Here is a 22,610-nt window from a genome sequence, read left to right as displayed (position 1 = left end):
GTGTTGCACAAGGTTAAGGTAGTTGTTTGCCCTTTTCTGTCGTTCCTTCCTCGGATTTCCCTTTGAATAAGGACATTGGTGTTTATTTACTAAAGGCAAATCCACTTTGCACTACAAGAGCGCTGTAAGTGCACTTGGAAGTATAGTCGCTTTAGATCTGAGGGGAAGATCTGACATATGGGGAAACTGCTGATTTTATCATCCAATCATATACAAGCAAAAATGCTGTTTTTTATTTTCTTTGCATGTCCCCCTCAGGTCTATAGTGACTACACTTCCAAGTGCACTTGCAGTACACTTGTAGTGCAAAGTGGATTTACCTTTAGTAAATCCACCCCACTGTGTTGCCTTCCCTGTGTCCCTGGTCAACACCTCCTAACGGAAATTTTCTGCCATGGATGTGGTTTGGGGGATTTGGGTGTATTTGGCAGCCACTGAGTCTTTTTGGAGGTCAGACTCACTGTGATCACGGACAGGCCAAAGAAAGGGGCTATCTGCTTCGACCATTTCTGGGTGGATCAGACAGATGATGACTATTCTGTCAAGGATCATGTTCCTCCTTTCCTCGTTACTGTGCATTCTTCTCAGGCGCTTATTGCTCTTGGGCCTTCTGTCATCAGGCGTTCTTTGCACAAGTTTGCAAGATTGCCACTTGGTCGTTGATGTACACTTTCACAACGTTTCACAAGTGGATGTGTTGGCATCTGCGGATGCCTCTTTTGGTCGCAAGGTTTTGCAGGTTGCCGTTTAGAGGGTCTATTCCCTCTTAAAGGGGTATTGTTCAGGTTGGGCTCCAGTTTGTTCTGTGTTGAGCTTCTGTTACCTGGTTGGCTCTTGTGTTAGCCTTGGGACTTTTCTGTTTCAATATGTTTATTGTGAATTTTTGAAGAAGCAGTAATAAACAAAAGAGCATAATCATCTCCTTGTGAGCCCTCGCAGGGGCCACTCATCACAAATATAAATCCAAAGGGCTAACTATCACAATATATTCCTGATAAACACAGGAAAAAAAAGGGGAGATGAGCAAAAAATGGGATCTAGACTGATTCAGTGTCAAACAACTCGTCTCTTAATCATGGTCTGCAAGTAAGCCCTGTTCCTGCCACCCCCGTCCATGGGAGGTAGCAGTTTTTATTTAGAAATATGAGAGAGTACTAATGAAAGAGAAAAGAAATAGGGAACAGAAGAAAGAAGGGTAGAGAGAAAGAGAAGACAAAAAAAAAGGGGGGGGGGAAAGGGAGGGGGGAAAGCTCGGGCTCGGACGCCCCGCCAGGAGAATTCAGACCAAACCCAGGCATGCCGCTTGGAGCGTGGGGAACTCATAAGAGATCTACGGCTCCCAGATCTTCAGAAATTTAGCATGAGAATCATGGACAATACTGGACATACGTTCTTGAAGTAACATAGCAGTCATACGTGTCTTAACCCCTTGAAAATCTACCCGTGGTGACTTCCAGGCTTGGGCAATGGTCCGCTTGGCCGCTATAAATAGATAGGTAGCCAGCTTCTGTTGAGGGCCGCGCAGGCCAGGGACCGGGCAGTGTAGGAGAGCTAGCCTAGCGTCCCTTCGGATCGTTAGATGAAAGAGTGTCTGCAGTAAACCAAAGATCCTAGACCAGAACCCCACCAACCTTGGGCAAGCCCACCATGTGTGCATGACATCACCTCGCTGACCACAATTGCGGAAGCATCTGTCAGTACTCCCAGGGAATGCCCGAGCCGTGCGGGCAGGCACCCAATACCATCGGAACATTACTTTATATGCGGCCTCTAAGGCATTTGTGTTGAACGAGCATTTGGCGACCGTGTGCCAGGCTCTGTTCCAATCCTCAGGGTCTACTGGGGCCTGAAGGTCCTTTTCCCATTGAGTCATATAAGAGAGGGGTGCCGATGGCAGACGACCATTCAGGGAGGCATAAATTGCCGAGATGAGGCCCGGAGACCCTGGGGAGTGATGGCATGTATGTTCAAAAAAAGTTTTTTGGAAGGGATAGGTGGACGTGCGGCGCAATGCTACAATCCAGTGCTTTAATTGGATAAAGTGATAATGCTCCGTAACCGGCGCCCCCTGCGCTTCCCTGATACTCTCCCAGGAGGGAAAAGAACGTGAAGATAGAACATTTTGAACTTGTGGGTAGCCATGCGAAGACCACCAGGAGAATGCCTGGGGCTCCACATGACCGGGAAGGAAAAGAGGGTTATGGGTGATGGGGAGTAGGGGTAGGAACGGGGACATCAAATTGTTAACCGATCGAACTGAGTCCCACACCTGCAGACCATGAAGCAGCATAGGGCTTAGAGAGGGAGGGCGTAGATTCCTGGGGAGCCATAGGAGTGCCTGAAGTGAACACGGGTCAGAACCAGGTACCTCAAGGAGCACCCACAGAGGAACATCCGTGGTTGCATGAAGCATGGTCAATGGGGAGATCTGGGCTGCTACATAGTATTTAGAGATGTTGGGAACCCCCAGGCCTCCCCGAAGCCTGTGGGTATAAAGGGTCGCTCTAGGTACCCTAGGGCGTTTGCGCGCCCATATAAATTGGAGGATCCTATTCTGCAGGAGTCGAAGGAAAAAAGCGGGTACCCGGACAGGCAGAGTGCGAAAATAATAAAGGACTTTGGGAAGTATCGTCATCTTTGCCGCCGAGATCCTTCCTACCCAGGAGAGTGAGGGAAATTGCCAGGTTTGCATAAGGGTGGACACCATACGTAATAGGGGATAATAATTGGCAGAGAATAGGGAGGAGTAAGCTGGAGTCAATTTGACACCTAAATAGTCAATCGAGTGCGATGCCCAGCGATAAGGAAAATGGTCTTGAAGTCGCTGAACCAGTTCCAAAGGGAGGTTAACATTCAGCGCTGTGGTTTTGGAGTGGTTAATTTGAAGACCTGAGAAGGCTGAGAATTGATCTAATACAAGTTGCAGGTTGGGCAGGGAGATGAGCAGGTTTGAAATGGTCAAGAGGGCGTCGTCCGCGAATAGGTTCACTTTGTATTGAATGCCCGAGATATCACTATTGGCCCTGATCGCCGCCGCCAGCGGCTCCAAGGCCAGGATAAACAGTGCCGGGGGGACAGGGGGCAGCCCTGTCTAGTTCCCCGGAGTATCGGGAAAGGGTCCGAAAGGAAGCCCGCGTATTTTACTGATGCCGACGGTGCGGAATATAGGGCTTGGATCCATTGCAGGAAATGTGGACCAAATCCCCATTTGGTTAGAACAAAATAAAGGTAATCCCACGAGAGCGAATCAAACGCTTTATATATGTCTAGGGAAAGAAAGAGTCCTGGAATTTTGCGCTGATTAAGTATATGGAGGAGATGGACCACCTTGCGGACATTATCCCCCGCCTGGCGACCGGGTACAAAGCCCACCTGATCCCTGTGAATGAGGGCCTGAAGATATCTGTTGACCCGCGCACTTAGGACCTTGCCCAGTACCTTCAGGTCAACATTCAACAGGGAGATGGGACGAAAGGACTGCGGGTCCGTGGCCTCCTCGGGCGACTTAGGTATCATAGTGATATGAGCTTTCAGCGAGTCCGGCGAAGGTCTCGCGCCGTCCCGCCAGGCGTTGAAATAAGATGTGAGATGGGGCGTGAGCAGGGGTGCAAATGTCTTGTAATATAGACCGGTGAAGTCGTCCGGACCGGGAGCCTTGGAAGGCTTAAGGGATTTTAGGGCTTGGGCGAGCTCCATTTCCATTATAGGAGCATTCAAATTATCTCGTGCCGCCAAGGACAATGTAGGGAGGTCAATCGATTGGAAGAATCTCTCAGCCCCGTCTCGGTCGAAGGCTGCGGGTCTATTATATAGGGATGAGAGGAAGGAGGCAAAGCCTGCCACTACTTTAGATGGGTTTGACGTAAGTCCCCCTCCCGTCACCTGCAGACGAACCGGCCTGCCCGGGCGTCCCACTGAATTAAGTTTCCTAGCCAACATAGGACCAGGTTTGTTCGAGCAACTATAAAACGTATATTTGGACCAACGCAGGGCCTTTTCCGCCTGAGCAGAGGCGAGCAGGTCCAACTCAGTGGCCAATTTGTCACGTGTCCGCCTATGGGTTACCGTAGGGTGCGCCTTCCATGTCGCGTCCGCCGCCTCTATTAAAGAGGTCAATTCCCGTATCCGCTGCTCTCTGGCCCGTTTTGTACGGGAAGCGATCTGGATCAAGTGTCCCCTGACCGTCGCCTTGTGGGCTTCCCACAAGGCGATGGGAGAGCCGACCGAGCCCACATTTTCTGCAAAATAAGTTTGGATATGAGTTTCTATATGGGAGGATGTAGCTTTCGTACTTGGGAGGGATTCATTAAGCCGCCAAAGATAGGCTGGGCGGGAGAATCCCGCCCAAGTGATTCCAAAGATCAGGGGATCGTGGTTGGACCACGGAGAGGTGGCAATAGTGATCTTTTGCACCAAGGGCAGGGAGCTAAGTTGCAGGAACACGTGGTCTATCCTACAGAAACTCTGATGGGGGTTAGAGAAAAAGGTAAAATCCCGAGACAATGGATGTTGCTCACGCCACACGTCCACCATGCCATAAGATTGGAAGAGATCATGCAATAGTTGTTCCTGAGAGGCATCACGGGACGGAGGCACTTCCCTGAGACTACGCCTGTCCAAAGAGGAGTCAAAAACAGAGTTTGAGTCTCCCATCATAATCAGAAGGCCTTTTTGGTGCCTGGTGATCACTGGAAGTAGGTGGGAGAAAAACTTCTGCTGAAATGAGTTAGGAGCGTAGTATCCAACCAAAGTGACCTCCTGGTCCCACAGGGTGCCCTGCAGGATCAAATATCTACCCGTAGGGTCTGCTATTTCTTTAGAACAGATAAATTGGAGGTTACGCCGAAAGGCCATCAGCACCCCTCTATGTTTCTCAGTGGCAGAGGCCGTAAAAAACATCGGATAATGAGGGGACAAATATTTGGGGGATGAGGATTGGGAGAACCTGGTCTCCTGCAGACACACCACATCAATAGATTGTGATTTTAAATGGCGGAAGACCTTCGATCTCTTATTGGGGGAATTGAACCCATGTATGTTCTGCGAGAATATTTTCAACACATTTTGAGCCATATGGGGGGTAAAGGAAGGTACATATACTGATAGCGCAGCCAGCAAGGTACGTACTTACCCTGATCCCATGGCGAGGCAGTCCGAGTCCGAGTAGGGGAGCGAGAGGGAGGAGAACACAGAGGAGAAGAGGAAGAAAGAGAAGAGGAAACATTGAATAAACATGTGACACACATAAACACCACAATGGGTGGGCTTAGCATCCCGTTACCGGACACTAATATAGGTGGCTACACCACCAACCACAAGGCTAACGAATAGTAAAACATAACAACAGTAGGAACAATAATACTTCAATTTTCTAGAGCATTACTACCTTATTATCCTATTACCACCCCTGCACAGGGCTACGAGAATTAAACCAAAAACAGATGAGACGAGCCAGGCCCATCTCGGGGAACCGCTCTATCGGATGGCAGTGATAAAAAAACTGGCCCCGGGACCATAGGTTCTCCCCACCAGGCGTCACCCCGTAGGGAGCGCCCGAGGAGAGGACGTGACCACGGTCCCCAAACGTGACCCCCGCGTTGGTTCGCCGCCAGGCCCCTGGAGTCAAAAAGGGTAAAAGAGGGAGGGAGAGGTCAGGGAAGGGAGGGAGTCAAGTGGAGGGGGGAAGGGGGGCAAGAGGGGAAGCAGGAAGGGGGGAGATAGAGGAGCAGGGTAAGGGGAGTAGGGGAATTGACGGGGAAACAGGGAGGGGCCATGAACAAGGGGAGAGGGGGTGGGGACGAGGGGGGAGGAGGGGCAAAACCATACAAAAAAAATACAAGGGGAAGAAAAATGCAAAGTTGGAGCCCCAGATGGCTCCTAGGGTCCAAAGGGCAACCTGCCTACATAATAACTAGGCAATACAGACAGTACTCCCGGAACCAGCCTCCCAAACCGCCCCCACCCCACCGGGACTATAGTCCCATTCCCCCTCCCCTCCCTAAAAGGAAGAAGGAAAAATATAAAAATTAATGTAAAATCATAAATAACATAAAATTTTTGTCCTGATATAGGACCCTCAGGTTAGCTGAGAGGTCTGGGCAAAATTAGGCAGTCCTAGCAGGGCCGAATCACTGGTAGAAGCCCAAAGTCATAAAGGAAGGTGTATAGGGCCTCTAGGTTGAACACAAAACCAAAGTAGAACCAACCAAAAATTTGGAAATAAGAACAAGGAGGGGGGGAGGAGGTATGAATAAGGAACACTTGGCACAACATCCGGTAGAAGACAAAGTCCCGCACCCGGAGGAGGCAAACAGTTTTCCAAAGGCCTGGAGAAGGTTACCAAGCAAACAGCAAAGAATCCTGTACGGGCTCCTCTGTGCAGTCGTCATCCTGGGTCTGAATAGGGGGATCGCACATGCTGCTGGGTATCCGGTGGGGGTCGTTTCCTGTTGCTGACCGGCTCCCATAAACGGCCCAAGCGCCGAGGAGCGGGTTTAGGACCTGGGGCTCTCTCGCGGATGCTGGGGTCATCCGGGGGGGGAGCAAGTGCAGTGCCTCAAAAGTTGCTTGAGCTTCTTCCGCGTTACGCACAGTGTAGCCCCGACCTTGGTAGGTAAAGGCGAGGCGAAAAGGGAAGCCCCATGTGTATTTAATGTGGCGTTCCACCAAAGCTGAGGTGTAAGGCTTTAGCTGACGTCTCTTTAGCACCGTGGTGGGGGCCAGGTCAGTAAAGAGCTGGTATTTGTGACCTTGGAAGCGGAGATCAGGTTTGTCCCGTGCTGCTCTAAGGAGTGTTTCCTTCGTACGGTAGTACGTGAACTTGATGATAATGTCCCGAGGGGGGCCCCCCTCTCTCCTCGGCCCCAGGGCCCGATGGATCCGGTCAAACTCCATGCGATCAATAGGGATGCCCGGGACCAGTTCCTGGAATAGGGCCGTGGCCGTGGAAGTTAAGTCCTCAATAGTTTCGGGAAGTCCCCTAAGCCTGAGGTTCCCACATCTAGACCTGTTCTCATAGTCTTCTAATTTTAGGAGAGCTGCATCCAGGTCCCTGCGGAGGTCCTGTATGTCCTGCTCATGGTGATCAATGACCGTTGCTGCAGCCTCCATTCTATCTTCCAACGCATTCGTACGGTTGCCAAGTTCACGAATTTCCTTCGTGAGATGCGTGGCCAGTTTAGAAGTGGCTGCTGACAGTTCCCCCTGCAGCATGGTTTTAAAGCGAGATAACAGGTCAGCGTCCCGCAAAGAAGGCGCTACATGCGGTTGTTGGGTTCCAGGCATACTTTCTGCGTCCGAGCAAGCTTCGGGCTCACCAGTCAGCAGCGGAGGGGTAAAGTCCATGTCCGAGACCTGCGAATTCAGCGGACCGTCCGGTGGAAAGGCCTCGAGGCTTGCACTCACAGCTTGTCTCCTCGAGGTGCTCCGCGCTGTGCCTGATTTGCGTCCCATAATGTCAGCTTCAATTGCGGGGTATGTCGAGCCCAAATTAATGTGCAGGAGCGGCGATTTCACTGTCCGTGTGGTCGGTGGTGGAGAAGCGCCATTAGTTTGCGACCATCTTGGTTCTTAGTTCATGAGTACCCTCAGTATATAATAATTCTAGGTAGTAGCAAGGAATTACAGTCTCTCCCCACACAAACAGGCTATGGAAGAATAAACTTTAGAGTACTGGGTGTAGCAAGATGGCCGCCGTCATCCAGAACAGGCCGAAGCCAGGGCCTTTCCTGGGAAAAGGGGCTGCTGCCGAGTAACCCGCAGCCTTGGTTCCTAGGGGGTTATCAGGGCCCGTCCTACTTCAGTCCCCTCACAGCCCAGAAGGATGAGACCCGCCCGGCTGGGTTAGAATGGCCTGGGGATAGGATGCAGCCCGCCCTGCGACTCACCAGGCCCAGAGAAGTCCATGGAGGGGATCAAGTGCTGGCTCCCGTTTTCAGGGTCCGGCGACCAGGAGGGCCTTCGTCTGGTGACCCCCCGCTGCCGATGCGGATATTCCCGGCCGGAGTGTCAGGCGAGAGCGGCGATCCCGGAGGCCGAGTAGGCCGCAAGATGGCGGCCGGCGCGCTGCTGGTGGCGTCCGCGGCGGGCCGAATCGTTCCGCCCGAGGGTCAAAGAATGCTGCCAAACCCGAATGGAGCTGTACGGGAGTGCCCAGGCTAGCAGGTAAGTCCTTTATGGGGTGAAACGAGGCTTCCACAGCGGAGGATGGCTGCGGATTCGGAACCGGCCGGCGGAGCTTAGCCTCAACACGTCCTGTCTCCTCGCCGTCCGGCCCCGCCCCCAGCCTTGGGACTTTTCATTGTCCCACCCCTCATGTTTGGCACTGCTTTGGGACGTCCCTATGGTTCTGAATAATGGAGCGCTGTAAACGTCTGTCAATGAACAAAAGAGAAAATGGGATTTTTGACTTACTGTAAAATCCATTTCTCTGAGTTCATTGACAGACACAGCCAAACCCTCTAAGGAGTTTTAATACTTCTAACACTGTGTCAGGGCTGGGCTCAGCCCTTCCTTCTCTGAGCTGGCTGCTCAGCTGTCTGCTAATTGCCAGCTTCTATCTCTCCACAGTTACTCAGCTGTTGATGATATCCTGCTCGTCAGTCCTGCCTACTTAAGCTGTCCAGTCCAGAGGAGCTCTGCCTTTGCCTTGGTCACATCACAGAAATGATCTCCTGCGATCCTGTTCAAGTCTCAAGTACCACCTAGGACTGCCCATAGGCGTAGCCAAGCCCTTTTTTTCTGCTTATTGTCCTACTCCTGTAGGGGGCGGTATAACCCTATGGTTCTGAATAATGGAGCACTGTGTCTGTCAATGAACTGAATTTATTTATTATTTATGGATTTTACAGTAAGGAAAAAATCTGATTTTCCATTTGGCATCCCTGGACTTCTCATTTTCTCTCCTTGGAATTTGACCATAACCTCCTTGCCCTCTAGAGATGGAAGCAGGCTTGCTGCTAACATTGTTTCCAAAGCTTCCAAGCTATTGCTAACCAGTGGCAGCCCGTCCATATGGGGTGCAGTCCCCCTAATCTACATGCAAGGCGTCAGACACATGGATTCCAATAGGGGTTTTTTTGTTTCTCGAAGCATGTGATTAGAGCCAGAGGTTCTAATTGGCTTCAAACAGGGTGGGCTCTGGGCACAGTGAGCCCACCCACTTGTGTGACAATAGCAAATTAATATGCGCTATTGTCTTCCTGATTCTTCTCCTGGCCAATTAGGACGTGGGTCCTAAGACTGGATTGGCCAAGAGGAAAAGTGACTGTATTGGCCACTGAGGAGGAAGCCAAAGAGGAGGATGAGATGCAGGGAAAGCCACCGTGAAGCCACCGAAGAGAAGGAGACGCAGGAACGATAGGGACGGAATGGGGTTAGTGTGGGGCTGGTAGGAAAACAGATAAGCAAGCAAGGAAGGACCAACTGACCGGGGGGGATTGGCGGGTGGTTTGTATGCTGCCCCCCCAAAATGGAGCACCAGTCGCCACTGTTGCTAACTATGCTTACATCTGCTCCTATCCTCCTCCCTCCTCTCCCCTGAACTTGCCAATGTGAGCCGATCATGTGACCAGACCAAAGTGCCCTAAGAAAAAAGTATGTATAAGCATCTTCCTTTCACAGCATAGTTTCTGTGCCAGAAAGGAGGTAACTATTGCAGTGCTTTCTTTAGATAAGCACCAGGGTAATAAATGATTGTTGTGGAACAAAAATGTATACATATATTAAAAGAAAGAAATAGAACATATATAGACTTGGAAATTAAACAAAATCAAGAAACATAGGGGTTGATTTACTGAAGGCAAACAGACTGTGCACTTTGCTCATTTACTAAGCTCTAGAGCAACTGCTCTTGCAGAGTGCAATTGGATTTTGCAGATGCTCTGGTGACTTCCATCTTCCAATCATTTGCAAGCAAAGGTGCTGTTTTTTTAATTTTCCTTGCATGTGATTGGGTAATCTTTCCAAAGCGAAGCGCCACCTCATTTACTTAGCTCTGGAGCAACTGCAAATAGCATGTTTCCTTTCAGTATTCAGAAAAAAAAACTTAATCAGTGGTGACTGGGTGTACAGAAAAACTTGCACCTACTGCAAAAACATGTCCATATTCTGAAAAATAACAAGGAATATTAACAGAGCATTTTTTTTCTTATTAAACAATGTTGCTATTATTCACCTTGATAAAAATACACAACTGTGAAATATAACAACCCCCACTACAGGAAAAATGGGTCTAGTTTTATTAAATGCCCTCAATAGCTTATATATTCATAGCATATTGATGATTAAAGTTTGATAAAATCATTTTGAAACCAGAAATAAAGTACTAAAAGGCCAAGCTGTCAAAGCAGGTCAGTTATTGCTTATAATTATTTCACCTATTGACTCTCGTATCAGTAATTGCATAATTACAACGAACAGATGGATTGCAGAATACTACCAGATGGTGAGAAAGTAAACAGGCTGAAATATTTTTTTTTTTTTTTTGTAGACATTATGAAAAAAAGTAAATTGATCTAAATATAGTTTGGCACAATAGAAATTAACCAAACTGCAACTTGACAGCACAACACGCTTGAGGGCAATCCTGTATTTTTTAAATGTGAGTTAACAGTTCTCAACAGTCTAATCGTAGCTGTCAATAAATTATTTTGCATTTGCAAACATCAATGTCTTGTTAAGTACAACTGTTCAGGGAATATTTTTGTGCTCATATCATGTTTGATGGAAATTGGCAGGTGGTCATTCTGATTAACTAGTGCCACGTACACGATCAGAATTTTGGTCGGAAAGAGCTCTGATGGTTTTTCCCGACGGAATTCCGACGGGATTTCGCTCAAGCTGTCTTGCCTACACACGGTCACATCAAATTCCAACCGTCAAGAACATGTGACATACAACATGTACGACGGGACTAGAAAAAGGAAGTTCAATACTCAGTAGCCAATAGCTTCCATCTCGTAGTTGAATCTGAGCATGCGTGAGCTTTTGCGTGTTGGAATTGCATACACACAATCGGAATTTCCGATAGAAAGTTTTTCCGTCTGAAAAATTGAGAACATGCTCTCAAATTTTTGCTGGCGGGAATTCGGCCAGCTAAATTCCGATGGAGCATACACGCGGTCGCATTTTCCAATGAAAAGCTCTCATCGGTCTTTTTCTGTCCAAAATTCCAACCATTTGGCTTTGCTGCTAATGTTTTTCTACAGCAATATATTTTAAAATGCATATAAACAGTAACAATGCGCATTTACGTTTTTCTCTCATTTGGTCTATTAAATGCACCATTGAAAGTGTCTTGTTATAGATGTTTGATAGGTGACAAAAAAACACCAGTTGATAATGTCAAAAATTCAGAGTTGTTTTTTGTGCTGTGCACTAAGTCTGTGTTAACTCAAAGAAGTCAACTAGCTCTCCCAAAGGCGGTGTTCTGTAATTTAGTAAAAGAAAATTGGGAAGAGCTGACAGCATTATTTGCAATTTAAATTTGTAATTAGAAATTAGTAGTGTCAGGAAGGGCTAGCCAGTACCCAAGATGGCGGCAGAAGAAGACGAAATGTGACCTCAGCCAGAACACCTCTGGTGCATCTGCGCATGCCTTCGCGCTCAGGTGTGTGCATGCGCGCATATGTGTGCACACGTGCGCAGTATTAGGGAGGGCATGCCAGTGCTCAAGATGGGAATCCAAGACAGCCTGTTTCCTCCAGATTGCCACCAGTGCGCCTGTGTGTGGCTTTGCGCACAACAGTGCACACACGTGCGCACCCTGTGACAGCTTTTGGTGCCCAACAAGCTATTTAAACCCTGCCAGTTCACAGACTTGGTGCTGTCTGTTCTACTGCGTTCCCGTGTGTTCCTGTTACCTGTATCTGAGATCTGTTCCTGTTACCCGACCCGGCTTGCCTCTGACGATTCCTGCTATCTGCCTGCACCTGACCCAGCTTGTCTGACCACCGCATCTGCCTGCTCCTTCTGCTATCTTGCTGCCAGCCCATCACCGACCTGGTTTGTACCCTGACTACTCTTCTGCATCTGCACCTGCTCCTGACGTGTCCGCCAGTGTATGACCCAGCTCGCCTGTACCTACCCTCTCTCGTGCCTGGAGAATCCTGCTGTACTGCCGTTCATCCTGCAGATGCTTCTGATTCCACGGTCTGCGTTCCATCGGGCACTCGTGTGACTCTGCACTCCTGCGCCTCCTGTCTGCTCTACCAGGGGGCCTTGAGTCAGAGGTCGTCCGCTGCATACCAGGCTCTACCGTCAGGTGCGTGACAGTAGTGAGTACTTTCTGTTAATATTAACAGATATTTTCCTGTAAATGCAGAGTCTTTAGAAAGATAATACATGCAGAAATGTGCATGTACTGCAGAGAAGTACTGCATTTTTTGGCCTGACATACACTTCAAATCAAACCTTGCACTAAAACGCTGTTAAAACATTGCATTACAGAAAAAACAGGTTGAGTGTACAAAGAAATACTATCACAGGAAATGACTGAAAGTAATACTTAGTATCCAATAGTAGTGCCATAGCAAATAAATCAGGCGCCAAAACAGGTAGTAAAGGCACGTGTAATATACTGCCACCCATTATGGTTGGTAACTAGACAAGCATAAAATGGATTAACAATGGCAATAACACAGTTTGGCATACAATGTGATTAACAGTAAGGACCAGGCATAAGATGACATTTGGCATCCAGATCCACATAAATAGTAGCAAGACCACCTCAAGTGCAGCAGTGAGCAGTAGTACTGTTTAATCTACCAAGTGCTGGAACTACACTGCCAGAGCGCATTTATGGCAGCAATGTTAGTCCTAGACCGACTGGATATGCACTGTCCAAAAGAAAATGAAGATGGTAGTGAAAGAGGCAGTGGAAGAAAGAGGTTTTGCAGAATATTAATTATGGGAGGGGCAGTTCTTTCAGATGTTCTTCTACCAGCTGTGGTTGGGACTCTTTAAAGTGGTTGTAAAGTCTTTTTTTTTTAAATAAAAATAAAAAAATAAATAACAATGTTATACTTACCTCCTATGTGCACTAATTTTGCACAGGGCAGCCTGGATCCTCCTCTTCTCAGGTCCCTCTTCCCTGCTCCTGGCCCCTCCCTCCTGTTGAGTGCCCCCATGGCAAGCAGCTTGCTATAGGGGTGCCCAAGCCGAGCTGCAGCTTTATGTGTTCATGCAGACACAGAGATGCCATTCGGCCCCACCCCCTCTCTCACCCAATTGGCTAACTGACTTTGATTGACACCCACAGGAGCCAATGGCGCCACTACTGTGTCTCAGCTAATTAGCATGGGGAGTCGGGGATGACCGAAGGAGTCTTGGACAACGCTGGATAAAAATGGTGCTCCAGTATTAGGGGGTGCTGGGGAGGTTGCTACACACAGAAGGATTTTTATCTTAATGCATAGAATGCATTAAGATAAAAAACCTTCTACCTTTACAACTTCTTTAAGAGCATCTTTGCGCCTAACAGTCCCAGTTAGCCTGCATGCAGTATAGATACAGTCTCGGTATGGTATCGTCTCAGTACAGGTACAAGGTAGATGTGGTTCAGATGCGGTAAAGGCTCAGTATAATGCGGTGTAAGGTTGGTATAGGTGCAGTCTAGGTTTGAAATAAGTGCAGTATGGGTGTGGTATGGATTGGGCACACTTGGCGCCTTGCCCTCCATGGCTCAGTTTCTGCTAGCAATGTCAATAATGGGCGTGCCTGTCATTGTGGCCAGAGATAGCGACGAGGCAACAGTTCAAGAAGAGAAGAACAGAAGGCGGCCACAGAAGACCGGGCCACCGCTTGTAAAAGAGCTAGAAGAAGGCGCGGAGGCCCAGTAAGAAGAACCAAAGAGGGGGACAAGACCCCCGAAGTTGGAAGAAGACCCCCGGGCGGCGACGACGAAGAAGAAAGTCGGGCTCCTCCGCTAGTAAAAGAGCAGAAGATAGCAGAGGAGTCCGGCGAGGAAGGCAAAGACGGAAGAAGACCCCCGGAGCTGTGCAATAAACTATTTTAACCCTTGTGTGTTGTGTTTTTTTCTCCTTTTTTTTATCTCAGGTGAACGGGTAGGGTTACATTGTACCCCATACTCATTCACATAGGGTGGGGGGCCGGGATCCGGGAGCCCCCTTATTAAAGGGGGCTCACGGATTTCGATAAGCCCCCCCGCCCGCAGACCCCGACAACCAACGGCCAGGGAAGAGGCCCTTGTCCTCATCAACATGGGGACAAGGTGCTTTGGGGTGGGGAGCCGCGTGGCCCCCCTTCCCCAAAGCACCCCCCCATGTTGAGGGCTTGCTCGTCCCCACCCCCTTTCCTGACCGGCCGGGTTGCATGCTCGGATAAGGGTCTGATAAGGACCTGGGGGGGACCCCCATGCTGCTTTTTCGGCGTAGGGCTTCCCCTTTAAGTCCATACCAAGTGACGGGGCCAGCGACGCTTCCTTCGCTGGTCCCGGCTACCTGGAGCCGCACTCAAAATTAATGGACTTTTCTCCGTGCGCGGGAAAGTCCGTTCATTTCAAAAGTACGGCGGACTAGCACACACACGGCCGTATTGTCCGCCGGACTGCGAGTCCGGCATACATATTGGTGCAAAACTACTTTCTTAGTCCGCCGGACTTTTGGGTAAAAAAAGTCCGCTGGAGCCCACACACGGGGAGATTGTCCGCCAGACTTTTCCACCAGATTGTTTGATCGTGTGTACACGGCATTAGTTGAGCAATGGCTTCATCCATCAGCCAAAATAAACTGTTGTTTTGTTTCATAAGATTCTCTTTAATATTAATCATTTAGATCTTCCATCCATGGCTTCATACCAGTGCAGTAACCTAATGCAACCAATAAGAAAGCTTTAATTATTTTAGATGTTCATAATTAATAAGAACAGAAATCTGGCTGATTGCTGTGTGTTACCACAAACCACTGTAAAGCCTTAAATAAGCGCTTATAAGACAGTGGGGAACAATGGTAAGTTTTAATGCTATTCACTTAGTAGAAAGTTGTTTTAGCCACAATTATACAATTGTGCAACATCAGACAGTATGTTAAAGGAAAAGTACAGCCGTTTGGCTGCACGTCTCCTGTGGATCACGGGAATGCAGTTCGTTCTGCCCTCCTGTGACCCATTTTCAGCAGACAGTGGGCTGTAGCCAGTCCAGGCTTGAGCAAGATTGCGACATTGGAGTCAGGATCTGCCCACATGCCTGAACCGGCAACCCGGCTAAGCCTTCCACCCCCTCCACAGCTCAGTGCTCCAGTGAGTGCAGGGGGGGGGGGGGGGGCAGGAGCTGTGCAAACTGAGTGATCGGCGGTGTTCGATCGCTCAGTTCTCAGTGTTAGAGGTGCCAGGGGACAGATGGCGCCCCAGTTGGTAGATTTCTTCTCACCTCCTGTTCTGGGGTCAACTGTAAAATTTTGGAACTCCCATCACTCTTTGTCACTTTCTGACAATGGTCACCACGACAGAGGGAGGGTAAATCTCTACAGCAGGAACCCAAACAGCAATAAAAACCTGACACAGGGTTCAACAATTATCCACTCCATCCTAACCAAACCAAAACGTTTTGGCTTTTTTGGGGGGCATTCCACCCTTTCTTACACCCACAGACCCACTGGTAGCCAATACTCATGCTTGTAATCTTTGGCTATTGTTTTTTTTCTTTTTTTTTTGTTTAGTTAACTTTTTTTATTTAAAATTCCCTCCACTTCCTGGCCTAGTCACTGGGGCGATGTACGTCATATCTTGACTCCCATTGACTTCTGGGATTGATGACACTCATTTCAATAGGATGAATAGTCAATAGGAGTCATGATTTGATGGGCATCCTCTGTTGCCATTGCGTTATTTCTGCAAACACCGTGAGTCCTGACTGAGAAGGCATGAGATCAGGAGGTGCATGCTGGGTAGCCAGCTGCACCAAATCCCGGAAACAAGTATGAGTAGGTTTTCTTATTGTTATCTATGTGTTTTTTTACGCAATAAAATGTATACTTTGCTACAACTTTGGAGACTACTGCCTAATTAATGTCCCACTAGAGGGAAAACAAATTGGTTCTGTATTCATCTTATTAGGGATGTGGGCAGTTAGTCTCCATCCACAAAGTTTTTTGCACACTCAATGAGTAGGTTTTAGATGCCCACAGTAGCAATGGCCACTGTCTGTATACCAGGGACACTGAGTAAACGAAGATTTAGGGCACATCAATGATCACACAGATAACAGCTTATGACTGTACTAGCAAAGAAAATCATGAGGGTGCTTTTTATTTTTAATTGACAAGGAGACTGGAACTCTGCTTTAACTACAGTTTAACACATACATTCCCCAATTAGAGCCAGCAAATTTACCAAAACAATCACTGGGGTTGATTTACTAAATCTGGTGCAGCTCTGCATAGAGACCAATCAGCTTCCAGTTTTTTTGTCAAAGCTTAATTGAACAAGCTGAAGATAGAAGCTGATTGGCTACCATGCACAGCTGCACTAGATTTTGTAATCCCGAGTTTTAGTGAATCAACTCCATAGTATATGCCCAACAGACATATGTAATAAAATCAGATAGATTACTTTTTTATAGGTCATTATAGGTCATTTCTGTAACAGTCCATCTACTAGTAAAACAAAGCAACAAATTATAGCAGTTCTGCCTGTAAGGGTATGAGCATGGGGTTCTGTGTAATTAAGAAGCAACCTATTGAAGCTAAGGCAGTAATTCCATGCCATCTGCCAAACCTTGTAGAGCCTGGCATGGTGCCTGTTGCCTGCTGTAGCTTCTGTTACCCACCTGATCCTTGGAGACCTGCTTTGATGGAGCATTTATGCCAAGCTTTTCCAGAGGATAGACAATCTGTCGTCTTGGTCGCACGGGAACCATGTAATGAAGGGCAGATGTCAGTGAATGGGCACAGGGATTCTTAAACTGAAAGACAGCGATCAACACTTTAGTTTGGAGAATGTCAGCTCTGCGCCTCGCAGATGTTTAACAAACACAGAATTCTTAACAGACTTGGCAAATCGTGAGAGGCGGGTTAGGGAAAATAATAACAAATAAACATACTCCTAGAGCAGCGGAATGAATTTCACATAATACCCATCACTAATGAAGATAATTATGAGAGTAATTACATTACCATCTCAGTGGGAATGACAGATAAACAAGTGGCTTGGTTTATGGCATTTTGTTGTACCAGTATGTTTCCCAGGAGCTAATTTTCTTAGCACTGTCATAGATCAGCTAAATCCAAACTCCCTCTATTTTGTTATATGCTTGATGACAACTATTCCAGATTTGGAATCAGCTGTTACATGAGATGGCAAGAAAATAAAATAGCCCGTGGTTATTGTTCCATAATTACCATTGTTAGAACCCAATGATGCAGGAAAGTAGAAGTGAAGTAGAAATAGAACATCATAATAAGGAAATATGAGGTAACTTGGATGTCACTGGATACGGACAAGACAGAAAATACTTCTGACAGTATATACTAGAAGCTCAAGATGTCCGCTTTCATGTCCTTCATTAGTAGATGCAGGGCCATCTTTAAGGCAGGGCAAAAGGGGCAGCTGCCCTGGGCCCTGTTATTGTTGTGGAGCCCAAAGCAGCTGCCTCATACTTGCCAATGATCCCAGTTTAAATTCTCTTGTCCCTTGAAGTTTTAGTCCTGTGCTGTGTCCCGATAACTCAGTGTGAAAGTGGTTGTAAACCCTTACAACACACTTTGACCTACAGGTAAGTCTAGATTCAGGCTTACCTGTAGGTCCAAGAAATATCTCCTAAACCTACGCGGTTTATGGCGCATGCGCCGTAGACAGTGGCGCGGCGGCGCACTAAGCGCGCCGTGGTCAACGGCGATATGCCGCGAGTGGCGGCTCCCGTGCGCATGCGCGAGAGTGACGTCATCGTACCTTCGCCGAATGACAGCGGCAGAGCAGCGAGACCCACCGAGAAGATGGATGCTCCGGACTACAGGGGACAGCGGTGACTTCGCTGGCTCCTGTGTCAGGTAAGTGACACATAATGGACTACTATGCGATGCATAGTAGTCCATTATGCTTTACCTTTGCAGGGAATGAAAGAGGAAGTAAACTCATCAGGGTTTACTTCCTCTTAAAGTGCTGTTACTAATGCTGCCCAGCTCTGCCCTATTGCTTACAGATGACAAGGACAGAGCAGATTTTACTACAGGTGTTAAAGTGTTTGTAAAGTCACACTATGACTTTACTACTATCCCCTCTGGATTATGCAGTTATTATTGTGTATGTGTTTTTTTTAAATGACAAGGCTAAATACCTTTTCTCACACTGCAGCTGTGTGGTCACATGATCCCCCTCCACTCTCCTTCCCCAATCTATGGATAGCATGGGAAGAGCTGAGATTCCCCTGTGACGTCAGCTGGCCAGCAGAGGGAAGTCATGTGATCACACAGCGAGTGGTGAGAGAAAAGATACTTGTCAATTGTGTATAACTTGTGCGCTTATTCAAACCATTATATTATGTGTATAACACTGTTAATTCCATAACTTATGCAGATATTTAAACAAATATCAAATACATCAAATAAATGTTGAAAAATTACATTCCACCAGGCCCGGACTGGCCATAGGGCAGACCGGGCATTTGCCCGGTGGGCCGGGGCCGCCCGTGGCCTGTTGATAATCAGGCCGCACAGCGGGAGGTAAGCGGCCCCCCTACTGCCATACGGCCGTGCCTGTGTCATGCGGAACTGGCGGCTGCATGGGCTGAGCTATGTGTCTCTCTCACACACAGCTCAGCCTCAGTGCCGCGCTGACAGTTCCGCTCTCCTCCTCCAGCCATGGGCATCCACACGGTGGGGAAAGCTGCTGCTGTCACTCTTCCCCCCTCGCTCTCCCTCTCACGTTGGCAGCAGGGGAAGAGAAGGCGTTCCTGTATGGTCGTTTTCCCTCCCCATTGGCCAAAACAGAGGGCCAATCAGAAGAAACTAGAGGGGCATCATGGGAAATGTAGTCCCAGAGATACATGGCACCATTGGTCTCAGCAGGGAGCAGACTACAGTCCCCAGCATGCACTCTGCTGGGGTGAAAGAGAAAACCCAGAAACAAGCTGAGGAGTGCTTGTAGCAGCTACAACAGGAGACATGGCAAATGAAACAGAGGACTGCGCTGGGGGAACTAATAGCCCCAGCACAACCAGAGAGAGAGAGCCACGCTGTACCTGCACCACCAGAGAGCCACGCTGCACCACACCACCAGAGAGAGTGACGCTGCACCGCACCACCAGAGAGAGTGACGCTGCACCGCACCACCAGAGAGAGCGATGCTGCACCGCACCACCAGAGAGAGCGATGCTGCACCGCACCACCAGAGAGAGCGACGCTGCACCGCACCCCCAGAGAGAGTGACGCTGCACCGCACCACCAGAGAGAGCGACGCTGCACCGCAGCACCAGAGGGGGCCACCCTGTACCCGCAGCACCAGAGAGAGCGACGCTGCACCGCACCACCAGAGAGAGCGACGCTGCACCGCACCACCAGAGAGAGCAACGCTGCACCGCACCCCCAGAGAGAGCGACGCTGCACCGCACCCCCAGAGAGAGCGACGCTGCACCGCACCCCCAGAGAGAGCGACGCTGCACCGCAGCACCAGAGGGAGCCACCCTGTACCCGCAGCACCAGAGGGAGCCACCCTGTACCCGCAGCACCAGAGGGAGCCACCCTGTACCTGCAGCACCAGAGGGAGCCACCCTGTACCTGCAGCACCAGAGGGAGCCACCCTGTACCCGCGCCACCAGAGGGAGCCACGCTGTACCACACCACCAGAGAAAGAGCCACGCTGTACCTGCACAACCAGAGAGAGAGACACGCTCTACCGCACCGCCAGAGAGCAGGTCAGTGTCACTGAGCCATGGACACAATAGGAGACAGACAGTACTGGCATGGCATGGCCACAATAGGACTGGGACACTATAATATAAAGGGGACTGTCCGTAAAAGGGCACTGTAATCATTGCAGTGCCCCTTTTTAGTGCAGTTCCCTTTATATCACAGTGTCCCTGCACATTACAGTGTGGAGGACCAACACCAGCCACCCTCGCTAATGTCTACCGAAACCCACCCCACCCCCCCACCCCCCCCGGTCCCTGGAAAGGTTGGCTGTTCAATCTAAAATGCCCGGGCCTATTTTTGTCCCAGTCCGGGCCTGCATTCCACCTATCATACACTAAATCCTTGAATGTCCACATCCAGTGTGTTCATTTATAAACACAAAATAAAAAAAATATATATTCCAAAACAGAAAAAGGGGTTTTGTAGAGATCCAACAATCCATGCAAATACTTCATCCACAGAAATCTCTCCTCTACTGCCAAAGCGATCCTTTAATTGCTGAATGAATAACCACCACCAGCCACCATTAAGTGAATTGGCTGCTCACTTTAAAGTAGGACCAAATGGTCAAAAAACACCTTTGGTATAAAATCTTCAGGTTCTGTATAGTTCCACCTGATTTTGTAAGAATCACCATAGATGAGATGCAAGAGTTGATTTTGCACATGTAATCTGGGTATGTCCTGTTATAGTGCGTTACTGGAACAAGGTAATTATTACAGTATTATCAATACCTGTATCATGCACTCTGGGGTGGACTGACCATTTGGCCACACAGGCACTGCCCGAGGGCCCCGGGCCACTAGGGGGCCCCATCAGGGTTGCCAGCCTCAGTAAAACCAGGCACAGTATGTAAATATCTGTGTTTTTTTTTTTTACATCTGTCTCTGAAATGTCCCTTACTGACATCCTTTTGGTCTAAAAATCCTGAGATTATAGCTGCCCCAACTCTCCAGTACCTTCTCAGCCAATAGAAACATGTCTGTGTATACTGTGTGCACATGTATGTATATACTGTGTGATTGTATACTGTGTGTGTATACCGTGTGGCCCCATAATCTCTGATTGCCTGGGGGGCCCATAATCTCCTATTGCCCGGGGGCCCCATGAGTTGTCAGTCCGCCCCTGCATGCACTCCTAGAATACCTATTGGGTATTTTGGATGAGGAACAGTGGCAGAGATATCATAGAATTCTACTGAAAGAGACTGTTTTTGGCTAGGAAGGCTGTTGCACTCAAGAGGATACATCTCAACCCTCTGTCTGTTCATACGTGGATAAAGATGGTGAATCAAATATTAACATATGAAAAACTTGTATATGAACATGAAGGTTGCCCTAAGAAATATAGTAAAATTTGGGATGTATGGTGTTCCTCTACTCTCACCCTATCCAGTAATTAGGAAAGCACAAATTCCGGGGCCCACTGACTTGGGGGTAAGGCATAGAAATTATCAGAACCCAATCCTCCTAATGCAGAATTCACGTACCCAGGGGTATAGCCTTTGTACTCAAAGCAAAGCTGTAAACAGTATTTATTTTCAAATGAATTTATGCCTGTTGGTTTAAGTGTGCTTTATATGCTATGGTGCTTATGTTGAGCATTATGTTGAATATGTTAATGTACTGTACATTCGTTAATAAAAAATAAAAATAAAAAAAAGAATCACCAGAGAGCCCCCTGTTATGCCACGTACACACGAGCGGTTTTTCCATCAGAATAAACTCTGACGGTCTTTCCGACAGAGTTCCGCTGAAACGGACTTGCCTACACACGATTACTCCAAAGTCCGTTCGTTTAGAACGCAATGGCATATGACTGGACTAGAAAAGGAAGTTCAATAACCAGTATCCAACAGCTGCCCTTGCGTCATTTTTGGTCCTTCGGAATAGCATACAAACGGTTTCCCCAATAGGAATTGATTCAGTCGGAACAATTTAAAACATGTTTCTAGGTCCTTCAGAATTTTTGAAAAAAAAGTCAAATGAAGCTCACACATGATCGGAATATCCAAAGAAATGATTCAGTTGGACCTTTTCTGCCGGAAAGTCCGGTCGTGTGTACGCGGCATTGGAGATCATCATCCTCCCCCAGAGAGTCGGGGCTGATCGACTGCCGAGTCTAAACGAGCAGCAAACTGGAAGCATGAGGAGTGGATCCAGCTATCTCTAGCAGGGGGGATCTCTGCTGAGATCAGGTGGATCTATACAGAACCTGAAAATTTTATACCAAAGGTGTTTTTTTTAATAATTTGGTCATACTTTAACCATTTAAGGACCGCCCCATATACATGTGCTGAAGCAGGGTGGCCCAAAATCGCGTACCTGTACAGGATTCCTGTTGTCGGCTCTGGGGTGTTAACAGTGTTATACACATAATATAATGATTTGAATAAGTGCACCACTTATACACAATGGATATTTTACTTTAGTGTGTGAGTTCACTATTTAATAGTTGCAGCTGTTCACTGATAGTTCAACCTCCACCTATTCTATCTACATAGCAGGGCATAAGTACTTTATTACCTATTAGAAAAGGTATTTAGCCTTGTCATTTAAAAAGAAAATACATACACAGTAGTTAATAACGGCATAATCCAGAGGGGATACAAGTATTTTTGCTGCATATTGCAGCGGGAGGGAGGGGGGAGATCGGCTCTCATGCTGACAGGCAGGGAGGGGGAGAGACTCACAGTAGATCGCGGGATGGCTAAGGCATGTAAATTAACCATGGTGTCATGGTACAGCA

General features: G+C 48.1%; 1 protein-coding gene across 2 annotated transcripts in view; it reads right to left on the bottom strand.

Annotated features, from left to right (window-relative positions):
* The window catches only part of CFAP61 (cilia and flagella associated protein 61), a 460,443-nt gene that overhangs the window by 305,498 nt on the left and 132,335 nt on the right, over positions 1–22,610 (bottom strand). For both annotated transcript variants that reach the window (XM_077486014.1, XM_077486015.1), the window contains exon 17: positions 16,784–16,918. In XM_077486014.1, the coding sequence (XP_077342140.1) occupies positions 16,784–16,918 (135 nt within the window). The remainder of the gene's footprint in view (positions 1–16,783; positions 16,919–22,610) is intronic.

Source organism: Lithobates pipiens, unplaced genomic scaffold (assembly GCF_037356315.1).
Source record: "Lithobates pipiens isolate NorthernLeopardFrog02 unplaced genomic scaffold, aLitPip1_a1.2 Scaffold_18, whole genome shotgun sequence".
Lineage (NCBI taxonomy): Eukaryota > Metazoa > Chordata > Amphibia > Anura > Ranidae > Lithobates > Lithobates pipiens.
This window is presented reverse-complemented; position numbering and strand designations above follow the sequence as displayed.